Below are 23,911 nucleotides of genomic sequence, written 5' to 3'. Positions count from 1 at the left end.
GATCCACTCAGCGTTGATGGCTTCAAACAGCTGAAAAACATTGCTGAGCTAGTTTGTGTTTAAATGTGAGCCCAGATATTCTCCATAGCTTTAAATTTGGCCTCTGACCAGCCAAAACCAGCAGTAAAAACCATTATATTTTGGGTGTGTGTAAAAAATCAAATTGCTGGCCAAAGAAAACCGTGTTTCTCCATTTTTTGTTGTTTTCAGGTTTTGACATCATTCAAAAATGCCTGGTGCTTTTTACATTGTGTGTAAATTTCATGACGAATGGACGAAAAAAAATGACAAAAAATGACTTGTAAAAAAATTCTGGTTCCATTGACTTACATGAAAAGAAAAGTGGGCTTTTTCCTTCTCCTGTAAAGTTACCATTTTGGAGATACAAGGTTTTCTTCTGACAACAGCGATATACATTTGTCACAATATATATTAGTCGCACTTCTTTGAAAATCTTAATGCACAATTTCTATTTATTTGCTGAATTTAAAAAATTGGAAAAAGAAAACATACAACATAAAATGTGCTGTAACTCTTGCACGAGCCACATTTTATGTTTTTTTTTTTTAATCCATCATGTTAAATTCAGCAAGTGAACCATAAATGTGCATTAAAATATGCTGAAGTGTGTTCTCTGTGTGTGTGTGAGGATGTGTTCACTTAGGAAACCAACAACACTTTGTATTTGAATTTGACCGGGGTGCACAAACTTTTGCATATGAGCATATATACATACAGAACTAGATTTTTGATTTTTTCATTATTGGGTACAGCCCTGAAGTTTAATAAAAATAAGTATAAATAAAACATTGTAATTGCCACATAGCTTCCAGTTAAGTTGTAGTTCTGTATAATAAGCCTTAGACTTTATTACTGAATTATGAACCTGCAGGGGCTTAAATAAAACACTTAATAATACTTAACAGATTAATTGCTAAGATCAGAGAGCAAGTCAGTAGTAGAAATAAAAGCTAACTTAGCTACATTTCATTGTTTTCTGTGCTTTACTTCACCCACTTCAACTTTGGAAGGCCTTGTTAATGAATAATTTGTGTTAGAGCAAAGTGTGTGGGTCAGGGGTTCTCCAAAACCAGGGTCAGGAACTGCTGGGTCTTTAAAGAATCTAGACAGCCCAAAATGTGTTCTTGAGTCTGAGTTGCTGCTATTTTAAATCAGCATGAACATATTTTATGTCATTTCAAACAATCCAACCCCATGGAGACACACTGCCTGTCAAAAATGTGCTCTGATGTTAAATTCTAAAATGTTTCGCTGTTACTTTGTAACCAATGCAGAAAAAATATCTGCAAAGGTGAATTTAAAGCTGCTTCATGCTGATCATTTGGATATAAATAGCTTAAACTTTCAGCTTAATGTTCATCAGTTCATCATCCTTGAACTGAAGAGCAGGTTTTGCCTGCAATATTTTACCAGTTTTCTTTTCTAAACTATTGTCAAAGCACACAATGCACCTCTTTTGGCCTAAAAGTGGTTTCGACAAGCTGAAAGAGGATAAAGTGTGTGGCATTTGGCATTATTACCAAGGTAGAACTGCCACCAATGTTTACATGTGATAATTTACCCGTGAAAATAAACCCACTCAGTCTTTAATGATGGAAAATATGCTTGTTGAAACCTGTGAAAAAGCTAAAACATTTGATGGGCAGTGTGCTCCAAACCTCTACACGCTGCTATTCTGGGTGTGCTTGGTCCCATTTCTCTGTACCCCCTCACCCCCACCTCTCTGCCCCCATTCTACTGTCCCGCCTGCTTCTCTTATCCTCACCTTTCACAGCCTGGCACTCTGTGCCCTCCAAACGCGATTAAAGTCGTGAGAGCTTTCATAGCCTCCCGTCATCCTTGTGTCAGCATTCGGCCTTCTATCATCGCGCTGCAGCAGACAGAAAAGCGGTGTTACCCCGCCTGTCAAAAGTTTGGGGACACATTGACTTCTTTTTACTGCTGGTGTACAAATAAGTAAGAAGAGACGAGAGCTTGAAGCTGCTCTGTGTTAATCCTGTGGATGTATTTATCTTTAACACTCAGCTTCACATGTTTTCTTTGGTATGAAGAGCAGGTTTTGCCTAAATAATGATTTGACAGTGTTTTCCAAAAGGTTGGCCCAAAGACCGACAGCAGAGTGCCGACATCATAAGAAGGTGATAGATAAGTATTTAAGGCGTGTTTTTTGATTACTGTCCCATTTTTTAATGTGAGAAACTAAATAAACCTGCTGTCCTGCTGACAAAGGAAATGTGCTCTTTTTGTATTAAAAATTGATGTGTTCTCAAACTTTTGACGAGCCGTAGAGGTGACCAGGCCTCATCTCATGTAGCCTAATCATGACATAGCTGCACACGAATAAATACAACCAGAGAGATGCATCTGATTACCATTAATTTGTCTTTGGTTGAGCATATGCCCTCTGCTGTTATCCTGGAGCACCATATGCCGTGAATGGAGTGCTCAGATGGACCGCCATGGCGTCTAATTTAGCCTAAAACAGCAGAGCTTAAGCCATAGTGTTTTTTTTTTCTTTTTTTTTTTTCCGAGACATAAGGTCATGTTCGTAGCTGCAAGTCCATCTGGATGTTACGTCGTAAGCTATCTGTTCGCTTTTCCATCTCACGAGCTCTGTGCCGTTACCGAATCTCATTTTTTTTCCCCCTGATCTGCGAGCATGTTTTCTTCGCTAGAATTAATTGTTTTGCTGTGAAGTATCTTGTTTAATTAAGATAATTGAAAGCGCGCCGGCTTGTCGGAAAGGACGTTCAGGGGCTCCTGCATTGTTCATTTTAATGAGAAGTTCTCTGCTTATCCGTTCGGATTTATTTGCCACTACTTGTTTACCACCACCTTGTTTTTCGTTCTTTTTTTCAGGATGTACTTTTCAGGGCCTTTAAAATCCGAACTCTCTTTCCGTTAAATGCTAAAGTTTGTCTCAGGTTTGTAAATCCGCTCTCATTGTTATCGCCACGCCGCATCAGCTGCAGGTCACCGGTGCCAATGCACAACAAGGCTGCCTTAAGTGTGGGATCTACTTAATTTGCGCTTTCTATGCGAAAATGCATCAGGGATAATCAGACAAGGCGGTGTGTAATGCAGGTTTAATGCCACGGAGACGTTTTTCCACCAACGTTTTCTTTGCTGGATGATGTTCGGGCCGCAGATCGCAATGCAGTGCTGATTTTTTTTCCCCTTTCTGACTTTTCTTTTGTCCTGCCAATCCGCCACGCTGCACCTAAATCCCTCATTTGGATTGCAGTTCACGGCAGCACCCAGAAACAGCTCACTGATCAGTAATTTATTTCTAGACCTGTGCATACCAATTAGCAAATGAAGGTTATTATCCCACCCGGGCTCTGCAGAGCTTCTGTCTGGAGAGCAGCGGAGCAAACCGGGAATGAAAGAGACGTTATAACGGGTCATTTCTTTCACAGGGTGCACCTCCGTCTGTGGCTCTTCATGTTCTTCTGCCTCTGCTCTAGCCCTGCACACTAAAGCACACTGATTCCTCTTTATAGGCTCTTAAAAATAAAGGTTCTTTGGAGCGATGCCATGGAGGAACCACTCATGGTCCCCCAAAGAACATTTCAATGCATGCAGTTCTTCAATGGTTAACCATGAACACTCAAAGAACCATTTGCATGATTAAAGGGTTCTTTGCATGGTGAAATGGCTCTTCAGATTAATGGAGAATGTGCTGTAGATGGTTCTATATAGCACCCAAAAGGATTCAAACTTGTAACAATAGAAGAAACATTTTTGGTGCTATGTAGAACCCTTTTCAAAAAGGTTCTAATACAGAACCATCTACAGCACAATCTTAAGTTCCTAATATAGTACTTTAATGATGCAAGGAACCCTTTGATCATGCAAAGGGTCCTTGGAGTGTGCATGGTTCTTTATAGAAACACTTTTTTTACTAAACCTAACCCTTGAAGAACCATACATTTTTAAGATTGTACTGTATAGATTGCTCTATATAGCACCAAAAAGGGTTCTTCAACTGTTACACACTTGACATCATAACAAGAGCAGCCCCTTTTTGGTGCTTTATGGAACCCTTTTCAAAAAGCACATTTTCTATCAACCTAAAAATTTCACCATGCAAAGAACCTGTTAATCATGCAAAGTACTGTATAGAACCATTTTCTTCACTAAAGAGCCCTTGAAGAACAATCTTTTAAGTGTGTAGAACCATCCTAGATAAGCAGCATTTAGAAACTTTTCATTTTAAGAGTGTCTCATTGGCTGTACCCAAAGTTCAAAATAGGTTCATAAAGGGTTCTTTGTGTGATGCAATAGAAGAACCACTTCCTTAATAAACTTTCCTTAGAAGGTTCTTTGGAGAACAATCCTAGTTGACCTTAAATTAAAGTTCAGAGGTATTCCCCATATGCTAAAGGTGGTAGGAAGAACCTTTCAGTTGGTACACAACCTTTACATTGTCTGAAGGTTCTTCACACTCTTTTACAAATATGATTTTTTGGGAAACCAAAAGTGATTCTATGGTATTGCTTAAAACTCTGTGGTACAATTTTTAAGAGTGCAATCCTCAGGCCTGTAACAAATCTGTCCTGAAACTCACTCTCACTGTGAGATGTGGTGTTGTTGGCCATGTGGTTCCTCCTGTGGGGTTAATAGAGTTACTGAGTAGGTTGTACATGATTGCCTACATTACTGTCTTACTCACAAAGGGTTCTTTGAGTGATGCCGTTGAAGAATCATTTAGTTAAATTGGTAGTTTTTAAATATGTTGGATTGAAATAAGTGCTGGTGATGTTTCATACTCAAAGTTACAATTTCACAATCAGAAAAGAGAAAAAGTGGTGCCATCTTCAGATGTAATAAAATAAAAGTGCCAAAAAGAAGATTCTTTTGATTTTTTTTAACAATTACAGGTTGTTTCTAGAACCATCCATGCCAAGAACCATTTAGGATCCTTTACTTTTCAATATGTATTTTATAAGTTACCCACTGGCTGTTTTAATCTGCAAACCGGCCTAAAGTATCTTTACATAATATAAAGGTTTTGTACCAATTTAAGAGTTCTTCCTAGGACCTTTTCATTATGTGAGGTTCTCTATGGTTTTCTAAACAATGTTAAAACTAAAACAATTTCTTTTTTAGGGAACCAATAGTGGTTCATTTATGACATTGTGCAAATATAAAGGTTTTGTACTAAGGTTTTGTTCTTCCTAGAACCTTTTCATTATGTAAGGGTTCTCTATGGTTCTCTAAAGAACATTTTTAGGGGTTCTAGTGTTTTTTTATGAAACCAGTAGTGGTTCTTCTATGGCACTGCACTAATATAAAGGTTTTGTAGCAATTTAACAGTTCTTCCTAGAACTGTTTCATTATGTAGGGGTTCCCTAGGGTTCTCTAAAGAATGGTTTTATGGGAAACAACAGGGGTTGGAGTTTTTTTAGAAAACCAGTAGTGGTTCTTCAATGGCAATGTGCAAATATAAAGGTTTTGTACTAATTTAACAGTTCTTTCTAGAACCTTTGCATTATGTAGGGGTTCTGTATGATTCTCTAAAGAATGTTATGGGAAACAATAGGGCTCTAGGGCAATGTGCAAATATAAAGGTTGTTTAGCAATTTAACAGTTCTTCCTAGAACCTTTTTATTATGTGGAAGTTCTCTGTGGTTCTCTAAAGAATGTCTTACAGGGAACCAATTGTGGTTCTTCTATGGGACAGTGTAAAGAACCCTTTCAGGCACCTTTATTTGGAAAAATGCAGATGGTTCACTTTTCAAAGGGAATTGCTTCAATTTAAAAAGGCTAATTTTAAAGCTGAGGATTTTTAGAAGAAGAAACTTTGGATTGGTATCAGTACTGATTGATACTAAAGATTTTGAAATCCATATCAGTTTCATAAAAAAGAGAAGGTAATGTGCTCCAGATGTAAGAAAAAAGGGTTTTTTTTTGAAAATGAAAGGCCTCTTCTTGTGTACATTAATAAACCAGTTTTCTCCAGTCCCAGTCCAGTAAGTCTGTTGCTGAAATGTTCCTCAGATATTTTCTAACCCTTCTCTCCAAACCCGGCTGTAAATCCACAACATAATTGCTTTTACAATTTACCGGTGAGGGAAGAAAGACAGTGACACCGTATGAATACACGGAGCATTTAATTTCATAAAATGTCAGGAGATATCGAGATGTCTCGCTGGGATTAGAAGGCGAGGAAGAGTCTGTTGGCCTTTGAGTGTCTTATCTTGCTCTCTCTAAATATCAAACTCCTCCTCGCGGTTTCTCGTTTGTCGCTCTGTCTTGCTGTCTCTCTCTTTCTCTTTTCTCTCTCACTTTTCTTTGCCGTTCAAATTAGCTTGTGCTAGTGAGGATATTTCAAATGTCCGTCACTTTTGTAAAAGCTGTGTTTGACGGCTAAACAGCGTCTCACTTGTTGCCTCCCGTTTGGCTGAGACCTACAGCCCGGCCCATAAGGCCTTGTCTTAAGCAGACTGTTTGCATATTGTGTTGAATGACTCTAATCCTCTTTAAAAGCAGGAAAAAACCCAAAGTCTGCATGTGCTGACCAGTCTTCTGTCTGAAGGGCTAGTCAGAGGATTAAAAACCAGTGCCCCCCCCAATGGAAACACACACACACACACACACACACAGCACTGAGAACCCCCAGCATTGGCACTTTGAGCTGCTTAGAAAAATACAAAAAAAAAAAACCCACACACACACACACAATATTAATGCGGCAGCTGTAATTACTGACTGTTTTTGACATGGAGGAGTTTTGAGATGGGGCTAAGGGGGGATTTGGAACTACTCAGCTTTTTAGATCCACACACATACATACACACACACATATGCAGTGGAACGGCTTACACCTGCTGGGCTGATAACAGGACTTAAAAAAAAGAAAAAAAAGTCTTGTGGAACAGTCAGGCCCGGCTAACAGGATCTGCTTGCTCCCGCTGACTTTGCGTGTCGCACCTTTGTGGCGCAGCTTCTTGGCTTTCCGATTCGTTCGGTTATTCCGCTATTAAAGCGACGGGTGGCTCAGAAGCTTCAGATTAAACACGGCTAAGCAGAATGCATTTGTAGACCAGAGCTGAGGTGAACAGCATTGCAACCACATGTGAATCTTCCTTTCTCTGGCTTGTTTGTGGTGAACTGGTTGGTTGTGCTCATGTTGACGTTGAGAATTAAGGTCTGCACTGTTAGAAATAAAGGTTCTGTGTAGGAACATGTTTTGTTCATCAAGGTACAAACACTGTAAATGTTCCCTCAAAGGTACAACAGTGGTTTTAAGGTGCAGTTGTGCACCTTAAATAAGTTTTTCCAGATGAAAAGTACCTTTTGTATCTTTTAATAACCTAATGTTTTAAAACAGAGCAATAAAATAAAAAGTCTGGAGATGAGATGGGGTCTGTGGAGTCAGTACAACCTAAATATAATTTCAATGGATTATGGTACAGTTATGTTCCCTGATTAAAGGTACTGAGATGTACTCTTGAGAGTCCCACCCCAGTGACAAGAGGGGCACTGCCCAGTGATTACCTTTATTTCTGAGAGTGTAGGTCACATTTGTGATGTTTTCTCGTGTATAACGTTGGATTAGTTTACTAATATTTGAAGGAATCCAGTCATATGCAAAAGTTTGAACACCTCTGATCAAATGATGCATTTTCTTTGTGAAAATAAGGGAACACATAAACTACAGGGAACTTAAGCATGGCATTTTGAGTGCACATTTTCTCTTTATGCTCTTTCCTGCATTTAACATACTGGAAACTATACAACATAAAATAGGAAAGTTGCCATAACTTTGGCACAGGCCACATAAATGTGTTGTTTTTTCCCCAACATGCTAATTTCACCAAATAAACAGTAGCTGTGCATTGAAATATTCCCTGTAAAAGATATGTTAACTTATTTTTACCTAGAAAATCAACAATCATGCCATTTGACCAGGGATGCAAAAACTGTACAGGGAAAAAATGACAAAATAAATAAATGAAAAATGAGAGTATTGGCTCAAATTATATGGACAACGACACAAAGACAAAGATTACAAAGACAAATAAGTGAACAAATAAAGAGAAATGTATCAAAATTAGATTAGATATTTAGAAGTTTTGAAATGTTTATTAAAAGTACACTCTAAAAAATGTTTTTTGTCAAGGGTTCTTTAGTAAAGAAAAGGTTTATATATAGAACCATGAACACTTAAAGAACCCTTTGCATGATTGCATCATGAAAGAGTTCTTCAGATTGTGCTGTAGATGGTTTTTGAAAAGTGTTCTATATGGCACCAAATAAGGTTCTTCTGTTGTTATAATGTTATTTAATGTTAAAACATCATTTAAAAGCTCAGTAACACAAACAGGCCTCTCCAAACTGTATTTTAGGGTGGTGTTTGCAGAAGATCAGAATCTAAAGGTGGAAACAAAAGGTTAAAACTGAAGTAAGGAGAACACTGGGGTTGTTCTAGAGTTGAGACGGTATTGTGGAAAGTTAGGCTTCTTCAGTAAAACTCTCTTCTTATCTAGAGTGTGGATAAGATGATGGACTTAGGGACTGTTGTTCTGTAATAGCTATTGACCTAAATTAGATCCTGACTGCAGTTGTCATGGTGACTAAACAGATTTCAGATTTAGGGCGTTTCTCGGCCCCTGGTCGCTACGCTGGTCACATACGGCGTAGAGCAGGAGAACCGGCACATCATCTCTTCAGCAACATTTATGGTGGATGCAGCCATTTCACAGCAGTTAGTTTCAGCAAAAGCTCGACTTTAAGACTAGTGAGTGGAGTTTATTTAGTTCATGTTCTGTCTGTCAAGGTTGGGATTTAGCAGTTCGGCTTTCAAAAATTTGGATGCAGTTCTGTTTTGTGGGTAATAATATAGACATAACCATGCTATAAACATATCATATTCTGATGTGTTCCCTTTTGAACGAAAAATGCATTAAATGTACTTTAAATGTAATTTAAAATGAAAAGTATGTATTTTTAATATTTGCACGTTTACACTTATACTAAACATATACTAAATGTACTATTGTGGAACAACTTAAGTGTATTTCCATTGTAATTAAGCTGTGCCTGAATGTATATTAAGTGCTTTTGAGTGCTTTGAATGATTTAGGTTGCACTTAAGTAGAATTAAGTAGACACAGGAGTTATTACACTTAAATATATTATCAAATCTTACTGTATATATGCTGCTTACAGCTAAAATGCACTATACATTATATTTCAGTATCGCTAAATACACTTCAACACATTTATTAAGTAAAACATGTACTTAAGTGCACTTTTATAAAAGTATGCACACATATTTTTGGAATAACAGAACACAACGTATATTTAAATCATGTTGAAATATATATTTTTTTCTCTTCTAAATTGGAACAACTTATGTTGCAATGAAGTTAACTTCAGCAAATGTTAATACACAAATTCTGCCACATCTGAAATTATTTTGAATGTTCACTTATGTGTGTTTAGTTGTTAGTTAGTTTTATGTTGCATCTAAAATACAGCAAAAAAGTACTGAAGCATCTTTTAAAAGTCACTGTTTTAAAATATACTTCATAATTAATACGCTTAAGTTGATTCCAATTAAGTATGCTTTTGTTTAAGCATCATTTAAAATGTGTTACTTTAAAAATGTATGTATGACATGTTTATGGCAGGGTTATGTCATTGTTATGTAGCAAGGTTTAAGTGTTAAGTCTCTAGTTGGAAATAACATGTTTTTTCTTTCAGTTCCTGCATCACACTGGGGTGAAAGGTGCTGGAAGAGAGCAGGAAAGAGAAAGAGAGAGAGAGAGAGAGAACTAGGGTTTATCTCCAGGGTTAGCTCCTCCGTGTACCTAGCTTTGATCTCGAACAGAAGAAAGAGGGAAATGTATGAGAAGAAATTAGTGCATTGAGTAAATCGCTGAGCTCCTTTTCTGTGCATGTGTGTGTGTGTGTGTTCTCCTCACATGCTTTGATCAGGGTAATTCGACATATTAATTCACTCCAAAAACGGAAATGGTGCAAAAGCCAATCTCCCCATGCTTGAAGCCCGCGGTGCTGAAGCCATTTCATGCTCACGGCTTTAAATATGATCAAATTGAATGACTGATATTATATTTCATCAGGATTTATACGTTTCTAATTCTCGAATAAGTCTGGAAATGTCGGAGGCGTCAGCTTCGCCCTGCCATCATTAACAACCTCAATGTGACTTTAAATGACATCTCTTTCCTCTGCACTGAGAAAGTACTGGAAGAGACCAGAGAAGTGTGAAGTGAGTCATTGCTTTTCTTTAAATAATGAGGAGAAAATAGCTGTAACGTTATTGTTAACATAACGCAGGTATGTGATAATGCTTTAACAGCTTCAGGTTCGACACAGGGTCTTCCTTGGTATGAAGAGCAGGACAGTTTTATTGTCCAAACTATCGTTAAGAGCACATTTTGAAGCTTTTTGGCCCAAAGGTTTTTTAAACGCCTAAAATGTGTGAGTGCTGACATCAAAACAAAATAAAATAAAATGTGTGGCATTGTTCCCAAGTTAGCACTGTCACTAACTACACTGTTACAGACATTTACATGCATGATATTGGTTTTCTTATAAGAAAAAAAAAAATCTTAAATATTGCTGCGGTTGGAAGAAAACGTTTCATGATAAAAGGACCACAAGAAACGACCCAAAATGTCTTGGAAAAATGTCTGGTTCCATTGATTTACATTAAAAATAAAGTATGTTTTTACCTTCTCCTGTAAATGGAGATTTTGGAGATGTGAGGTTTTCTTCCAACAACAGCGATATGTTGTTATTACAAACAGACAAAGGAAACATGTTCACTTGTGTTATAAACTATTTTAAAAATGTAGTTATCCCCAAACTTTTGATGCACAGTATTCACACAATATGCACACTAATATATTTTAAATCAAATTGTTTGGTTTTGCGTAAGAGATTTTTGTTTTTCCCCAATTTTCTCCCCAGTGTAGTGTGTCCAGTTCCGCCCACCAGCTAGACCTCCTCCAATCACACAGTACTACCAGCATTATGGAGGGTGAATGGTAGCATGAAATGTAAAGCTCCACTGCATCTTTTCAAACTGCCGCTAATGCAATGTCATTGGAGGGCTCAACACGCTTGGAGGAGAACACTAACTTCCAATTCTCTAACATCAGTTAACAGGCCCCTGTGTTGGACAGCGTCTCGCTGAGTGATGGGGGGTGGTAGGACCATCCCAACCCATCCAGATTCCAGTTGTGCTTTCTTGGATTTCTGGCCACAAATGGCTGTAGCATCATAGAGATATTATAAGACAAATGCATAAGAGATATTTAATCAATGGTTTCCAAATACAAATGAAAAGAATCTAACAGAGCAATACATTATTAATTAGTTCATAACTGCTAATTCATTTCCTGGTTAATGATGTCTGAAATGGAGAAGTACTTTGCAAGATGTTTAGCTGTTATAGATCACTCTGCAATAGAGTGGCATGTACTTTCTAAATTGCTAATGGCAGCCGTTATTTCACTGATACAATGTTTTTGAAGCATTTTGTCTTTGTTAGAACAAAACTTCGTATCTCCCAAATGATAACTTTACAGGAGAAGGAAAAACTTTTGTTTGGTTGTAGTAGAAGTTAATATAAATGTTTTATTCTTTCTTTTTTTTTTCCCAAATAATTTTGAGCCATTTCTATTGATCCATTCATCATGTCATTTTCACACAATTCAAAGGTTATCTGAAGTTTTCAAATTGTGCAAACAACATAAGTAAATGAATAAAAAAATAAATAAATGACAAAAATGGAAATAGAAGGTTTTTGCAAGACAGTAATAAATTATCATTATCAAATTTATTATAATTATTGTTATCAACATTTTCTAAAAACATGCAGTATTACAGAAACATCTTTACTCTGAAATCTGATCTATTTAGTCTCCATGACGACTTCAGTATGGACTGAACAGTTCCTAAATTCATTATCTTATCATTAACTCCAAATGAGAGAACAGTATTACACAGACATCCTAACTAGATCTCCTAAATAGATCTCCTAAATACTGTCCTAACTTTAAGATAAACCCCAACAGTGACCTAACTTCTGTTTAAGCATCTGTTTCTATCAATTTTAGGCAGCTGTGTCAGGCAGCATAGTTGACTACTCGCATAATGACGCTACATTTATTTATACTGTAAAACGCTGCTTTCACTGTGCGATGTTTTTCTTTTCTAACTCTGTGTTGTAAAAATCTCAGACACTGCAGACTCGATCTCCACCATCCCCTCTTATTTCCTTTGTGTGTTAATGCTGATTATAAAATATTACAGTGATAGTGGTGAATAATGAGGAGACAGAGCTGAAAGTGTGTCTGTTTATTAGGAGACGTAACATTAGCACTCTTGGCTAAAGCATTTGGGAAATGGAGACTGAAACTGGCGAGCAGTGATGCTCTGATAAACAGCAGGATCAGGGGGCTGTCTTACTAAGTAGGATTTCCTGCTTATGGAAGTAACTTGAGGCTTAGTTTGATCTAACCTGGGGTTTTTGATCACTTGTTATTGCTTTGGCAACTTATGCGCCATGGGATTTTGGATAATAAACAGCTCTTAGACCAATCAGGGCTGAGTTCCTGACCAATCAGGGGCAGCCTGCTGAAGGATGTGGTCCCTTTTTGGGGCACGTTTTTCTTTATGATGTCAATCAGGTGAAAACGTTTTAGTTGAGGAAACAAATCATACTACTTAGACATTAGAGTAACAGTTTATTTTATAGAGACTGTATTAAGGCCTTTATTAAGTTCAGTTTAATAAAGCCCAAATTATACCTTTCTAAATGGTTCATTCTCTATGCATTAAGCTTCATCCATCGTGACCTGTATTAGTACATATTTGGAGGTCTCTTGTGTGAAAACCACCAATGAGTTGTAATTAGTTGTAATAGCACAGAGTACACACTGTGTCAAAATCTGCACTTTATAGAGAATGAATTATTACAACTTCACATCGTATTACTGTAAAATGGCATTTGATCCCTATGGGCTGTAAGTGTCAGGTGAGTTCTGGAGTTTATTATTTTAGAGCTTAACAAGTTTAATAAGTCATCATCACTAATTAAATATGATGAACAGTCTTTCAATAAGTCACAAATTCAATACCTATTCATGGCCTTTTGCTTCACAGTCAGTGTTCCATGTAATGTTAAATGTGCAATGAGTTCAGTGACTAAAACAGCTTTTTAGAAAATGGAAAACATCTTGAAGTATTATTGACTTACTAAACTCGCTATTAGCTCTTAATTAATGACCTTCAATCAAGCAATAAACTGAATGCTGCCTATAACCTATAGCAATTAAATGTTGCCCATTATACATTAAAAAGACATGAATTTAGATGGTAATTCATGCTCAATAATTTGCAGAGCAAAGCTTAAAAAAACTTCATTGTTAATAAAGCCATTTCCAGTTATGTACTAATACAGGTCATAATGGACAAAGCCTAATGCATAGTGAATGAACCATCTACATGCTTAAAAACAATGGTTCTGCATGGGTGCATTAGTAAAGGGAATGGCTCTATTTAGAACTGTGGGTTCTGTATAGGACTATTTCATGCTTAAATGGGTCTTTGCATGGTGAAAACGTTCTTCAGGTTGATGGAGAATGTGTTGTATATGGTTCTAAAAAGAATTTCAAAAAAGTGTCTCTATATAGCAACAAAAGACGAGCCCATTTTGGAGCTATGTAGGACGTTTTTCTATCTAGAACCATACACAACACATTCTCCATCAATCTGAAAAAGTATTTCACCATGAAAAGAACCATTTAAGCATGACATGGTTCTATACAGAACCATTCCTTTTTTTAAAGCACCCTTGAAGAAACCTATTGAAGAGTGTAAAAATGTCTAATTTGAGCTTTAATGACCACAGAACAAGATCCAGTATGTGCTCCTTAAAACAAGGTGATGCTGATATTAGAATATCATAGAAATTGAATATAAACAAATTGTTCAAATGAGTTAACCACCAATGTTAACCACTTTTGAGTCCTGGTTCTTCTCATGTTCTCAGAGTTCTTTCTCGGCACTGTTACTCTTGCACACAGATTTCTATAAAGCGTCTGTAAACCATACGGAGTGCACTGTGTTTAGAATTGAACCCCCTTCTTTCTCTCCCCACAGGAGCAGATTTGTTCTCGAACTGCACGGAGGAGTGTAAAGCCCTGGGTCACTCAGACCGCTGCTGGATGCCCAGCTTCGTGCCCACAGAGTCCCGGCAGGGCGCGGATTACCGCAGCAACCTGCACGTCCCGGGCATGGACGCCGTGCCCGACACTGAGGTATTTGAGGGCGATTTGACCGTGGGCGATCACTCATCATTCTCCACCTTCGGCAAAGAGCCGCCACTCCACACACACCAACACCACCAACACCCTCACCAACAGCACCTCCACGCCTCCACGCTAGATAGGAGAGAGTGCGATGCGCTTCTGTGTAACTCGCGCACGCCTTACAAAGCCAACTATCCGTGTAAGTATCCCAGCCCAGAGAGAGCATACCCATCCACTCTCTCTCTACCTCTCTCTACCTTACCTCCCTCTCTTTTTCCCACTGTCTGACCTTCTCCAGGCAGAGTTGGCGTTCACATTTGGCAGAGTGTGGTAAATTCCATACAACAGCAACATGATAGAGATGATCTAGCTTCAGATTTACCGTGCCTAAATCCACTCCACAACCACAAATGCATTCTTTCTGCAGGGTTTACAGCGAATAATCGGTTCATATTTTGAGTTTTGGCTTCTTGCAAGGTTTCGTGTTTCATTCTGTTAGGGAGTTTTTCCTCACCACTGTTGCGTTTGAGTTGACGTCTGCCGTAAACACTCTACAAATACATTTGAATTGAACTGTATTGGAATATCTCACTTAATCTAATGAATAACTTTTGTCAAAACATCTAAATTTTTGTCATAGCAATTTCAAATTCCATTTATTTTGTATGCATTTGAAATACTGCGTTGTTGGGAAAGACTGATGTAATTATAATTAGGGACAATTATCTGACCAAATAAGCAATACATTGTCTGGCTTAAGCTGTCTAAATGGTGCTAGCTAAGTTACCACTGGCTCAGAGCATCATTTTGTCTGTGCTTACTGGTTTTGCGGTAATGTTACTGTAATTGCAAATAATTTCAGCAATGCTACAGTAGCTAGTGGTGTAAGCTATAATGTTGACTTAGTTAGCTAGCTAGCAGCCTCAATCACATAACAAAAGAACTACACGTAAACTTAGCTAACAGTTTTACTCCATACACCCATGCAAGATAACTGCAACATATCAATAAAACTTAATCTTTAATCTTAATTTTTGAAAGCTGTGACCTTCAATTTTTTATTAGGTTGAATGTTTTGCAAACATTCTGTAAAAACTGTCCGAATTTGCAACAGTAGCTAAAAAAGAATGCATTTGTGGGCGGAGCATGAACACGTCAATTAGACTGATTTGTAATCTGTGATGTGGACCTGCAGGAGGACACTGAGTGTGACCTCAAAAACCTGGTTTGTAACTCACTCACTCATGTTTAGCAAGCTGAAACTTAACCACAAGGGAGCGACATTAAACTTTCTCTAAATAAGGAACTTTTCTCAAAAAATCTCCAAAAAAGTGGCTTTACAGGAGAAGAAAAACACACTTTTAATGTTCAATGTAAAAATGTAACCTTTAATGTAACAATATTATATTAAAAGCAATTTTGGTCTAAGTATAATGAGTTTTTGATATGTTGTAAATGAAATTTTCAAATCTTCTAAAAAGTAAATAAACAAATAAATAGTGACTAGAATAAAAAAGAGAAATCATAACACAATTTTCTTCCCTACTGTGTAAGTGAAACGCAGTATGAGGGAGGGTCTCTAAGCTAGGTTAAAATTATGTTCCCTGCCTATATGTCTGCAGTGATGTAATCAAAAGCCAGAAGACATTTTAGAAGAAAATGACAAAAGAAAAGAAAACAAGAATTTTGCCTTTTAAATAATGATGTGATAAATCATGGCTGTTAGGCTAAAAAAAAATCTGTAAAGGCTTTTTTACGTTAAAGACAGATATGTTGTGATGTCACTCTGCCATGTGCCAGATTTCTGCAAAATGCCACCACTGGTTCCCAGCTAAATTCAGCCCTTTTTTTCCAAGCTCCTCCTGAACTCTCTGGCGTGAAGTGCTGTTCCACCCTCCTTCTGCTCCTTCCTCTGCTCCTCCATCCACTGTTCCTTCAATCACATTCCTGCATTTCCTCCTCCATCTCACCGCCATTCCTCTTCCACCTTTTTCCGCTCTCATTAATGTTGGATTTAAACTCTGATTCAAATGAATGTTCTAGTTCAAGCATTCATAATCCATGTAACACTAGCATATTCATAATGTATATTTTATTTAAAATTCTTATTTTGGGTTCAGCAGGAGAAATTGCTTGTGATGCTGTATGTGCGCCCCTGGTCCAATGACATGTTTTGTTGATTTTGTAAGTGAGCATAAGTTAATGCACCCTCTACAGAGAACATACTACTGCATATCACTGTTGTGGGAAGAAAACCTCTCCAAAATGGTAACTTTACAAGAGAACCTAAAAACCTACTTTACATTTAATGTAACCAGACTTTTTTCCAAGTCACTTTGGGCCATTTCTTTTGGCCCATTCATCATGAAATTTACATACAACATAAAGAGCCATAGGTATTTTCAATAAATTCAAAACGTTAAAAATGGTGATAGTTTTTCAGCGATATGTTGATTTGCTGAATTTTACATATTAGGGGAAAAATAAATAATAAGCTTTGGCCTTCGCAAAAGATGTCATGTGTTGCAATATAACATGTTCCATAATTTCTGAACAGGCCCTTTTTTCCCCTAGGATGTTAAACTCAGCAAATAAATAGAAATTGTGCACTAGTAGTTGCGAAATGCCATATTCAAATTGGCTTAGTTGAAAAAAATTGAAAAGGAAAAAATTAAAATAAAAAATTAGAACATGTAAAATGTGACATAATTTTTGCACAGGCCACATTTTTTCCCAGAATGTTAAACTCAGCAAATAAATAGAAATGTTACACAAAAATGCCATCTTTAAACTTGCCAGGTTTAAAAATTGAAATATTATTATTATATTGAACATATTTTCCCCCAGGATGATAAATTCAGCGAATAAATAGAAATTGTGCACTGAAATTTGCAAAAAATATGTCTTATTTTAATTTGCTAAATTTAAAAATTGAAAAAAATAAAATAAAATAAAATAAAACATGGAAAATTTAAACTGAAAAAATGTACTATAAATTTTGCACAGGCCATTGTTTTAAAAATTCAGATTATAAACTGTAATTATGTATTAAAATGTGCATTAAATGTGTTCTCTGTAATTATTTTCACAAAACGTGAATTCACTGGGGTGCACAAACTTATATGTATGTATGTGTGTGTGTGTGTGTGTGTGTGTGTGTGTGTGTGTATTCTGATAATAAGGGCAGCCCTTTACTTTAAACTATATAAAATAAAATAAAAAATAGATAAATTAAATTGCATCATATTTGCCTTGAGGAATCTTAAAGGGCTCATTTCATCAAAAATCAAAATTCTTTTCTAGCTTTGAAATAAAGCAGCTTTATGTACACTCTTGGCAAAAATGGTTGTATATAGCACCAAAAATTGGTTCTTTGGCTTGTAACAATAGTGGAACTCTTTTTGGTGCTACATCGAGGTTCTATATAGATACTCTCCACAGCATATTCATCAATCTAAAGAACACTTTCGTGATGCAAAGAACCCTTTAATCATACAATGGATTCTTTGAGTGTATATAGTTCTATATAGAACCATTTTCTTTGTTACAGAACTCTTGAAGAACCATCTTTTTGAGGGTGTAGTATGTGAACATTGAACAGCTGAATTTGTTTTTGTGATGTCACAAATCCACACATACATTTACATACATCTGTTTTAGCTCCGCCCGTTTACACTGAAGTTATAGTGTTCCAGTCCTGACTGCCTTTTGAACCAGGCACAATACAGGGCAGCCAATCAGAACAGAGCTCATTTGCATATATATCAGTCTTAAAGGTAACAAAAACAGCCCGTTTGATTCATAAAAATGAATTATGACTAAATTAAACCAGAATCGTTGTACAATAGTATGCAAAAGTTTGTGCACCCCTGGTCAAGTGATGTTTTGTTTTTGTTGTTGTGAAAATAAGTTACACATCCTCTACAGAGAACACACTTCTGCACATTTTAATACACAATTACTGTTTATTATATGAATTTAACATATTGTGGGGGAAAAAAGCCATAAAAGGTGGCCTGTGCAAAAGTTGTGACCAATTTGTGCACTAAAATTTACAGAAAAGTTTTCTCTGTACAGGCTGTGTTAACTTGTTTTTACATAGAAAATCAACAAAACATGCCTTTTGACCAGGGGGTTCAAACTTTCGCATAGCAACTGTACATCTATATTAAAGGCACAGTGATGTAAACAGCCTGTCTAATTCTAAGGGATGAACAGAGGTGGGAAAATGTTCATTGATTTTCATGCATAGAACCGAAAAATAATGGAATATTAGAGAATTGCGGTCTATTGGCCCTTTCAAAAAGTGCTTCTTGGCCCTCTTTCTAAAAGAAAAGGACAGAAAGATCATCCTTTCATCCTCAGATATCTGAGAGCAGGCTGCAGGCTCTCTGCAGATTGTCCATTCCCAAAATAAACGGGTGAAAAATAGCTGGAAAGGGAGGACAGAGAGCGGCGGAGTCTGGCCATTGTCTCACGAGTGGACAGAAATACACTCTGGGAGACAGTGCAGTGATCGGCCGCATCAACAATCAGTTCAGATAGTTCAGATACTTCAAACGAGCGTTTTCCAGATCTGCCCTGCCAGCTCCGAGCTGAGCAGCCTGTTTATTTTCCCAAAGATGACGCAGGCGCGTGTGGACGTGATGGGGAAATGATGGAGAGCCTTGAGTGCTGCTGTCTGGATGTGAAAGGAGGTTGTGTGTGGGTGGTGTGTGTTCTGCGTGTGTGTGTGTGTGCGTGAAGCAAACAGAGACCTGTTTATCAGAGCTGATATGCAAAGCTTTTCTGAATGAAAATGACATTAATGAAGTAAACAGATTAATTCCAGCTTTAGTAACGAATGTTTCGTCGCTGTCTTAAAAAAAAAAAAAATCACCATTATTTGTTTGTTTTCTTTGTGCTTTGAAAGCAAAAGCTGCCATTTGCACTGTGTGAATGTTTCATGACAAATGAACCAAAAGATATCTTGAAAAGCAAATAAATATTCAAAAGTAAATGAATGAAAGGGAAAAAAAATAAACAGATGTTAAGAAATACCTTTTATTTCTCCTTAATGCATTTTTTTTGCTCTTTATTTTTTACCACTGCTCTCTCATCTCATATTTATCTCTATTATTTTAACATATCGAGTGTAGATTGAAATACTACATGTTAGACAGGAGGTATTTTATGATATTGTATTCAATATTATAATTATTTTAGGAACATTAAATGACATTAAATGAAAAATAATATATTTACCTATTTGTAGTAAATATTTTAAGCATTATGTGATTCAATCACTATATTTAATACATTCTATGCACTTGGTTCTTCAAGGGTTCTTTAGTAAAGAAAATGAACCATGAACTCTCAAAGAACCATTTGAATGCTTAAAGGGTTCTTTGCATCAAGAAGTGGTTCTTCAGACTGATGGAGAATGTGCTGTAGATGGTTCTATGTAGCACCTTTTTGAAAACTGTTCTATGTAGCACCAAAAAGAATTCTTCCACCATGACAAGCTTGACATCACAACAATAGAAGAACCCTTTTTGGTGCTACATAGAACAGTTTTCAAAAAAGGTGCTACATAGAACCATCTGCAGCTCATTCTACGTCAATCTGTGGAACCATTTAAAAATGCAAAAGGTCTATATTAACCATGGTCTTTGCTAAAACTGTTAGAGTGCAATCTTTTTAAGAGAGTGTAGATATAAATTCTATAAATTGTATGATGTCTGTGCTGTTTGGCTATTTGATATTATTTGCAAAATTATTATGATACAGCTTTATTATCTAAAGCTCATTATATATATATATATATATATATATATATATATATATATATATATATATAATCTCACTGCTGTTGGAACAAAACCTCCATTTTGTTGTTTTTCAGTTTTTGACATAATTTAAAGTTTCTGTTGTTTTTTTACATTGTGTGAAAATATCATGATGAATGGCCCAAAGGAAACAGCCTAAAATTACTTGGAAGAATGTCTGGTTCCATTGACTTACATTAAAAGTAAATTTTTTTCCTTCTCCTGTAACATTACCATTTTTTTGAATGTATTACCGACAGTGGCGATTTTAAAGTTCTAAAACTTTCTATTGTCAAAACCGTGTTTTTTAAAATTGGGATCTTCAAAACTAAAACAGTGTTCTTAACTTTGATTGGAAGTTAATGGACTTTTCTCCAAGTTATTTTGGAGCATTTCTATTGATCTGTTCATAATAATATTTTAACAATAATAATAATATTAATAATATGAATGGCAGCTGGTGTTTTTTTTAATTCTGTAAAAAACAAGCAAACAAAAAACAGCAACTATGATTTTTGAGAACATCATACAAAGAAAGCTGAGATTTGAGATTTCCTTGCTAAAGTGATTGTTTACTGTTTAGTGATTGTGTTTTTGTTTGTTGTGTTCTGTTGATGCTTGCTAACCTTGGATGTCTTTCACTTTGCAGCGCGGAAAAGGATTTGTTAGCTCTTTCCGTGTGGACATACCAGAGACGGCGTGATTTTGCACAATCACTGGGACTGATGGAGAAAAGGACCATCAGGTTTGAAGCATCAAAGTTGGACTCCATTTCCCGAAGCGTGGACGGAGGGTGCAGAGCCTCCAGGGCCAAGAGAGATAGAGAGAGACTGATGAGGACAGACTAGTGGCTGGACGCAAAAGGACATCACGCTTCTCAGCCGGACTGAGACGGAATGGAGTACAGATGTGCACTGCTAAAAAAATGAGAACAAAAGAACAAAGGAGGACGATGAAGACCACGAGAGAAACGAGGGGACCGTATCGCTTCTCTCGGATACTGCGTGTGCCTGTTTACAGCACTACTGTACAAACAAAACAAACAAAAAGAGGAAAAAAAAACAAGAAAAACACCAACAACGACGGAGATATTATTCACTGAGCCCTTTAGTTGTTTGTACACACACACCACTGAGAAGCCAATTGTACAGGAAAACTCTTTGTGCATTATAAATGCAATATCACTCTTTTAGACATGACTGTTTTTCTATTTCGTGTGTGTGTGTGTATGGTCAGGTGTTTTTTCCCTAAATCTATTTTTTTGCTTTTATTTTTTTCCGGGAAAAGCAGTGGATTTGGAGGAATCGTTCTCGCGCTGGGGTTTTTTCTGCTTTTTAAGTTCACGTCGTGAGCGGGGACAGCAGTGGCCTAAATTGTACTCTCTCAGACAATGCGTAGGTTATATCACGTGTGAGAAGTCTTAACTGTACTCTTTTAAGCTTCGAAATAAATATAAATCTATATATAAAACTATCTATATATATTATACTTTTTTGTTTGTTTTTTTTATTATTTTTTTGCTTTCTTTTCTGAAAATGTGGTCTCCATTCGCGCTGTTTTCGCCAGTTTTAGTGTCCTGGGTCGCGTCCTGGGAATGTTAGCTTTTGGCCATCAACTTTACAGGGGTTCTTAATGTGACGGAAAGCCTTATCTCCAAACTTTACATCCATCCTTTTTTCACTTTTGGATATTGAGATTCATGTAAAGAAGAAGAACAAGAAAAAAAAAGAAGAACATAATAATCTAGATTTGAATACATGGTAATTCTGTGTTATTGTAGCCAAAAAAATGGGTCCATTTTCAACCGAGAGGCCAAATACAGAAGGTGCACCAAGTTTCAAGACACACACACTATCAAAACATACACATACACACTCACACACACACTCACACACATCTACCTTACTGCAGAAGGTGACCAATAAACTGACAAGTGTATAATGTAAACGTTAATGGACTCCTGTGTGTTTTATTTTCTTTACAAATTGGCGGCTCACACTCAAAACTCAAGTTTTCAAAGCTGCTAACATTGCTAACAATAAATGGAAGTGAATAGCAAACAAATTAATGGCTACTAGCTTCCATTCATTGTTAGCCAACATAGCCCTTCAAGGCAGATGCAAAAACGTGGTTATTTCTTCTGCTTAATTAATTAAACTTCCCCTTAATAACATTTATTTTTTTCAGGTTTTTACTTTGTTTCACAAACAACCATTTTGAACAAGAAAACACACAAAAAGGAACACAGTTGTGTGCATAAGTTTGAACACCCTCAGTCAAATATTTGATTTTTAGTGCAGTATTTCTGTTTATTTGCTGAAAAAAATTAAAATATAAAGTATACCGTAATTTTTGCACATTTTATGCTTAGTTTTCCCCTCCAATATGTTAAAGTCAGCAAAAAAACAGTAATTGTGTATTGAAATGTGCTGGTTTGATGTTAACTTATTTACACTTAGAAAGACATCTGCACAACCTCATAACGTGCAAACATCGTAACTCCTCTGAAAGTTTAAATTCTCAGAATGATAGAGGTTTGATAGAGTGAACCATTCATATCCAACAACTACATTTAGTATGTGGAGAAGAAAATGCTACAGGAGTTGTTCTGATTGGTCTAAAGCGATGAATTTGGCATAGTTATACATGTGCCGGTTTTAGGGGTCTGGCCTTTTCCTATTTCTCACTTTACATCAAAAACATGACTGCAAAATGCCAGACGGTTCCTGTGAGCAAGTCCCAAATTAATGTGGGTGAATGGAGCTAAATGGCTAAATTCAAATAGTTAAAATAGTTGCTAACCACTTGCCCGGGACCTTCCTTTCATTTTAAAATGTAGGAGGATGTTTTGTTAAAAAAAAACACAAAGGGAAAATTATCTGTTTATTTCTATTTTTCTACAGCAAACAGGTTTTGGGCAGTAGGACATTAGTATTACTGCTACTGAGCACTGATTGGTTAGCTTTGCTGCTACTGAGCACTGATTGGTTAGCTTTATTGCTACTGAGTGCTGATTGTTTGGCATTACTGCTACTGAGCACTGATTGCTTAGCTTTACTGCTACTGAGCGCTGATAGCTTAGCTTTACTGCTACTGAGCACTGACTGGTTAGCATTACTGCTACTGAGTGCTGATAGCTTAACTTTACTGCTACTGAGCGCTGATAGCTTTACTGCTACTGAACACTGACTGGTTAGCTTTACTGCTACTGAGCGCTGATAGCTTAGCTTTACTGCTATTGAGTGCTGATAGCTTTACTGCTACTGAGCACTGACTGGTTAGCTTTACTGCCACTGAGTGCTGATTGGTTGGCATTGCTGCTATGGATTGTTGATTGGTTATCATTTGCTGATTGGTTGGCATTATTGCTACTGAGTGCTAATTGATCATCATTACTGCTACTGAGTACTGATTGGTTAGCCTTACTGCTACCAATTGCTGATTGGATAGCTTTACTGCTACTGAGTACTGATTGATTAGCAAAATTACTGTCACTGAGCACTGATTGGTTGGCATTACTGCTATTGAGTGCTAATTAGTTAGCATTCCTGCTATGGATTGTTGATTGGTTATCATTTGCTGATTGGTTGGCATTATTGCTACTGAGTGCTAATTGATCATCATTACTGCTACTGAGTACTGATTGGTTAGCCTTACTGCTACTGAGTACTGATTGGTTGGCATTACTGCTACTGAGTGCTAATTGGTTAGCTTTACAGATACTGAGTGCTGATTGGTTGGCATTACTGCCACTGAGTGCAGAGTTGTCAGTCTCATCTTTAGCCTTCA

At 36.8% G+C, this 23,911-nt stretch overlaps 1 protein-coding gene across 2 annotated transcripts in view; it reads left to right on the top strand.

Annotated features, from left to right (window-relative positions):
- The window catches only part of pcdh10b (protocadherin 10b), a 29,558-nt gene extending 7,483 nt beyond the window's left edge, over positions 1–22,075 (top strand). The window contains exons 4-5 of one of the 2 annotated variants that reach the window (XM_036569240.1): positions 14,167–14,324; positions 20,772–22,075. In XM_036569240.1, coding sequence (XP_036425133.1) covers positions 14,167–14,324; positions 20,772–20,825 — 212 coding nt within the window. In that variant the 3' untranslated portion in view covers positions 20,826–22,075. Of the gene's footprint in view, positions 1–14,166; positions 14,515–20,771 lie in introns of both variants that reach the window. The other variant, XM_036569239.1, reaches the window with a different exon arrangement.
- The last annotated feature ends 1,836 nt before the right edge of the window (positions 22,076–23,911 follow it).

This window comes from Colossoma macropomum, unplaced genomic scaffold (assembly GCF_904425465.1).
Source record: "Colossoma macropomum unplaced genomic scaffold, Colossoma_macropomum, whole genome shotgun sequence".
Classification (NCBI taxonomy): Eukaryota; Metazoa; Chordata; class Actinopteri; order Characiformes; family Serrasalmidae; genus Colossoma; species Colossoma macropomum.
Note: the sequence above shows the minus strand (reverse complement) of the source record. Positions and strands in the feature narration are given on the sequence as shown.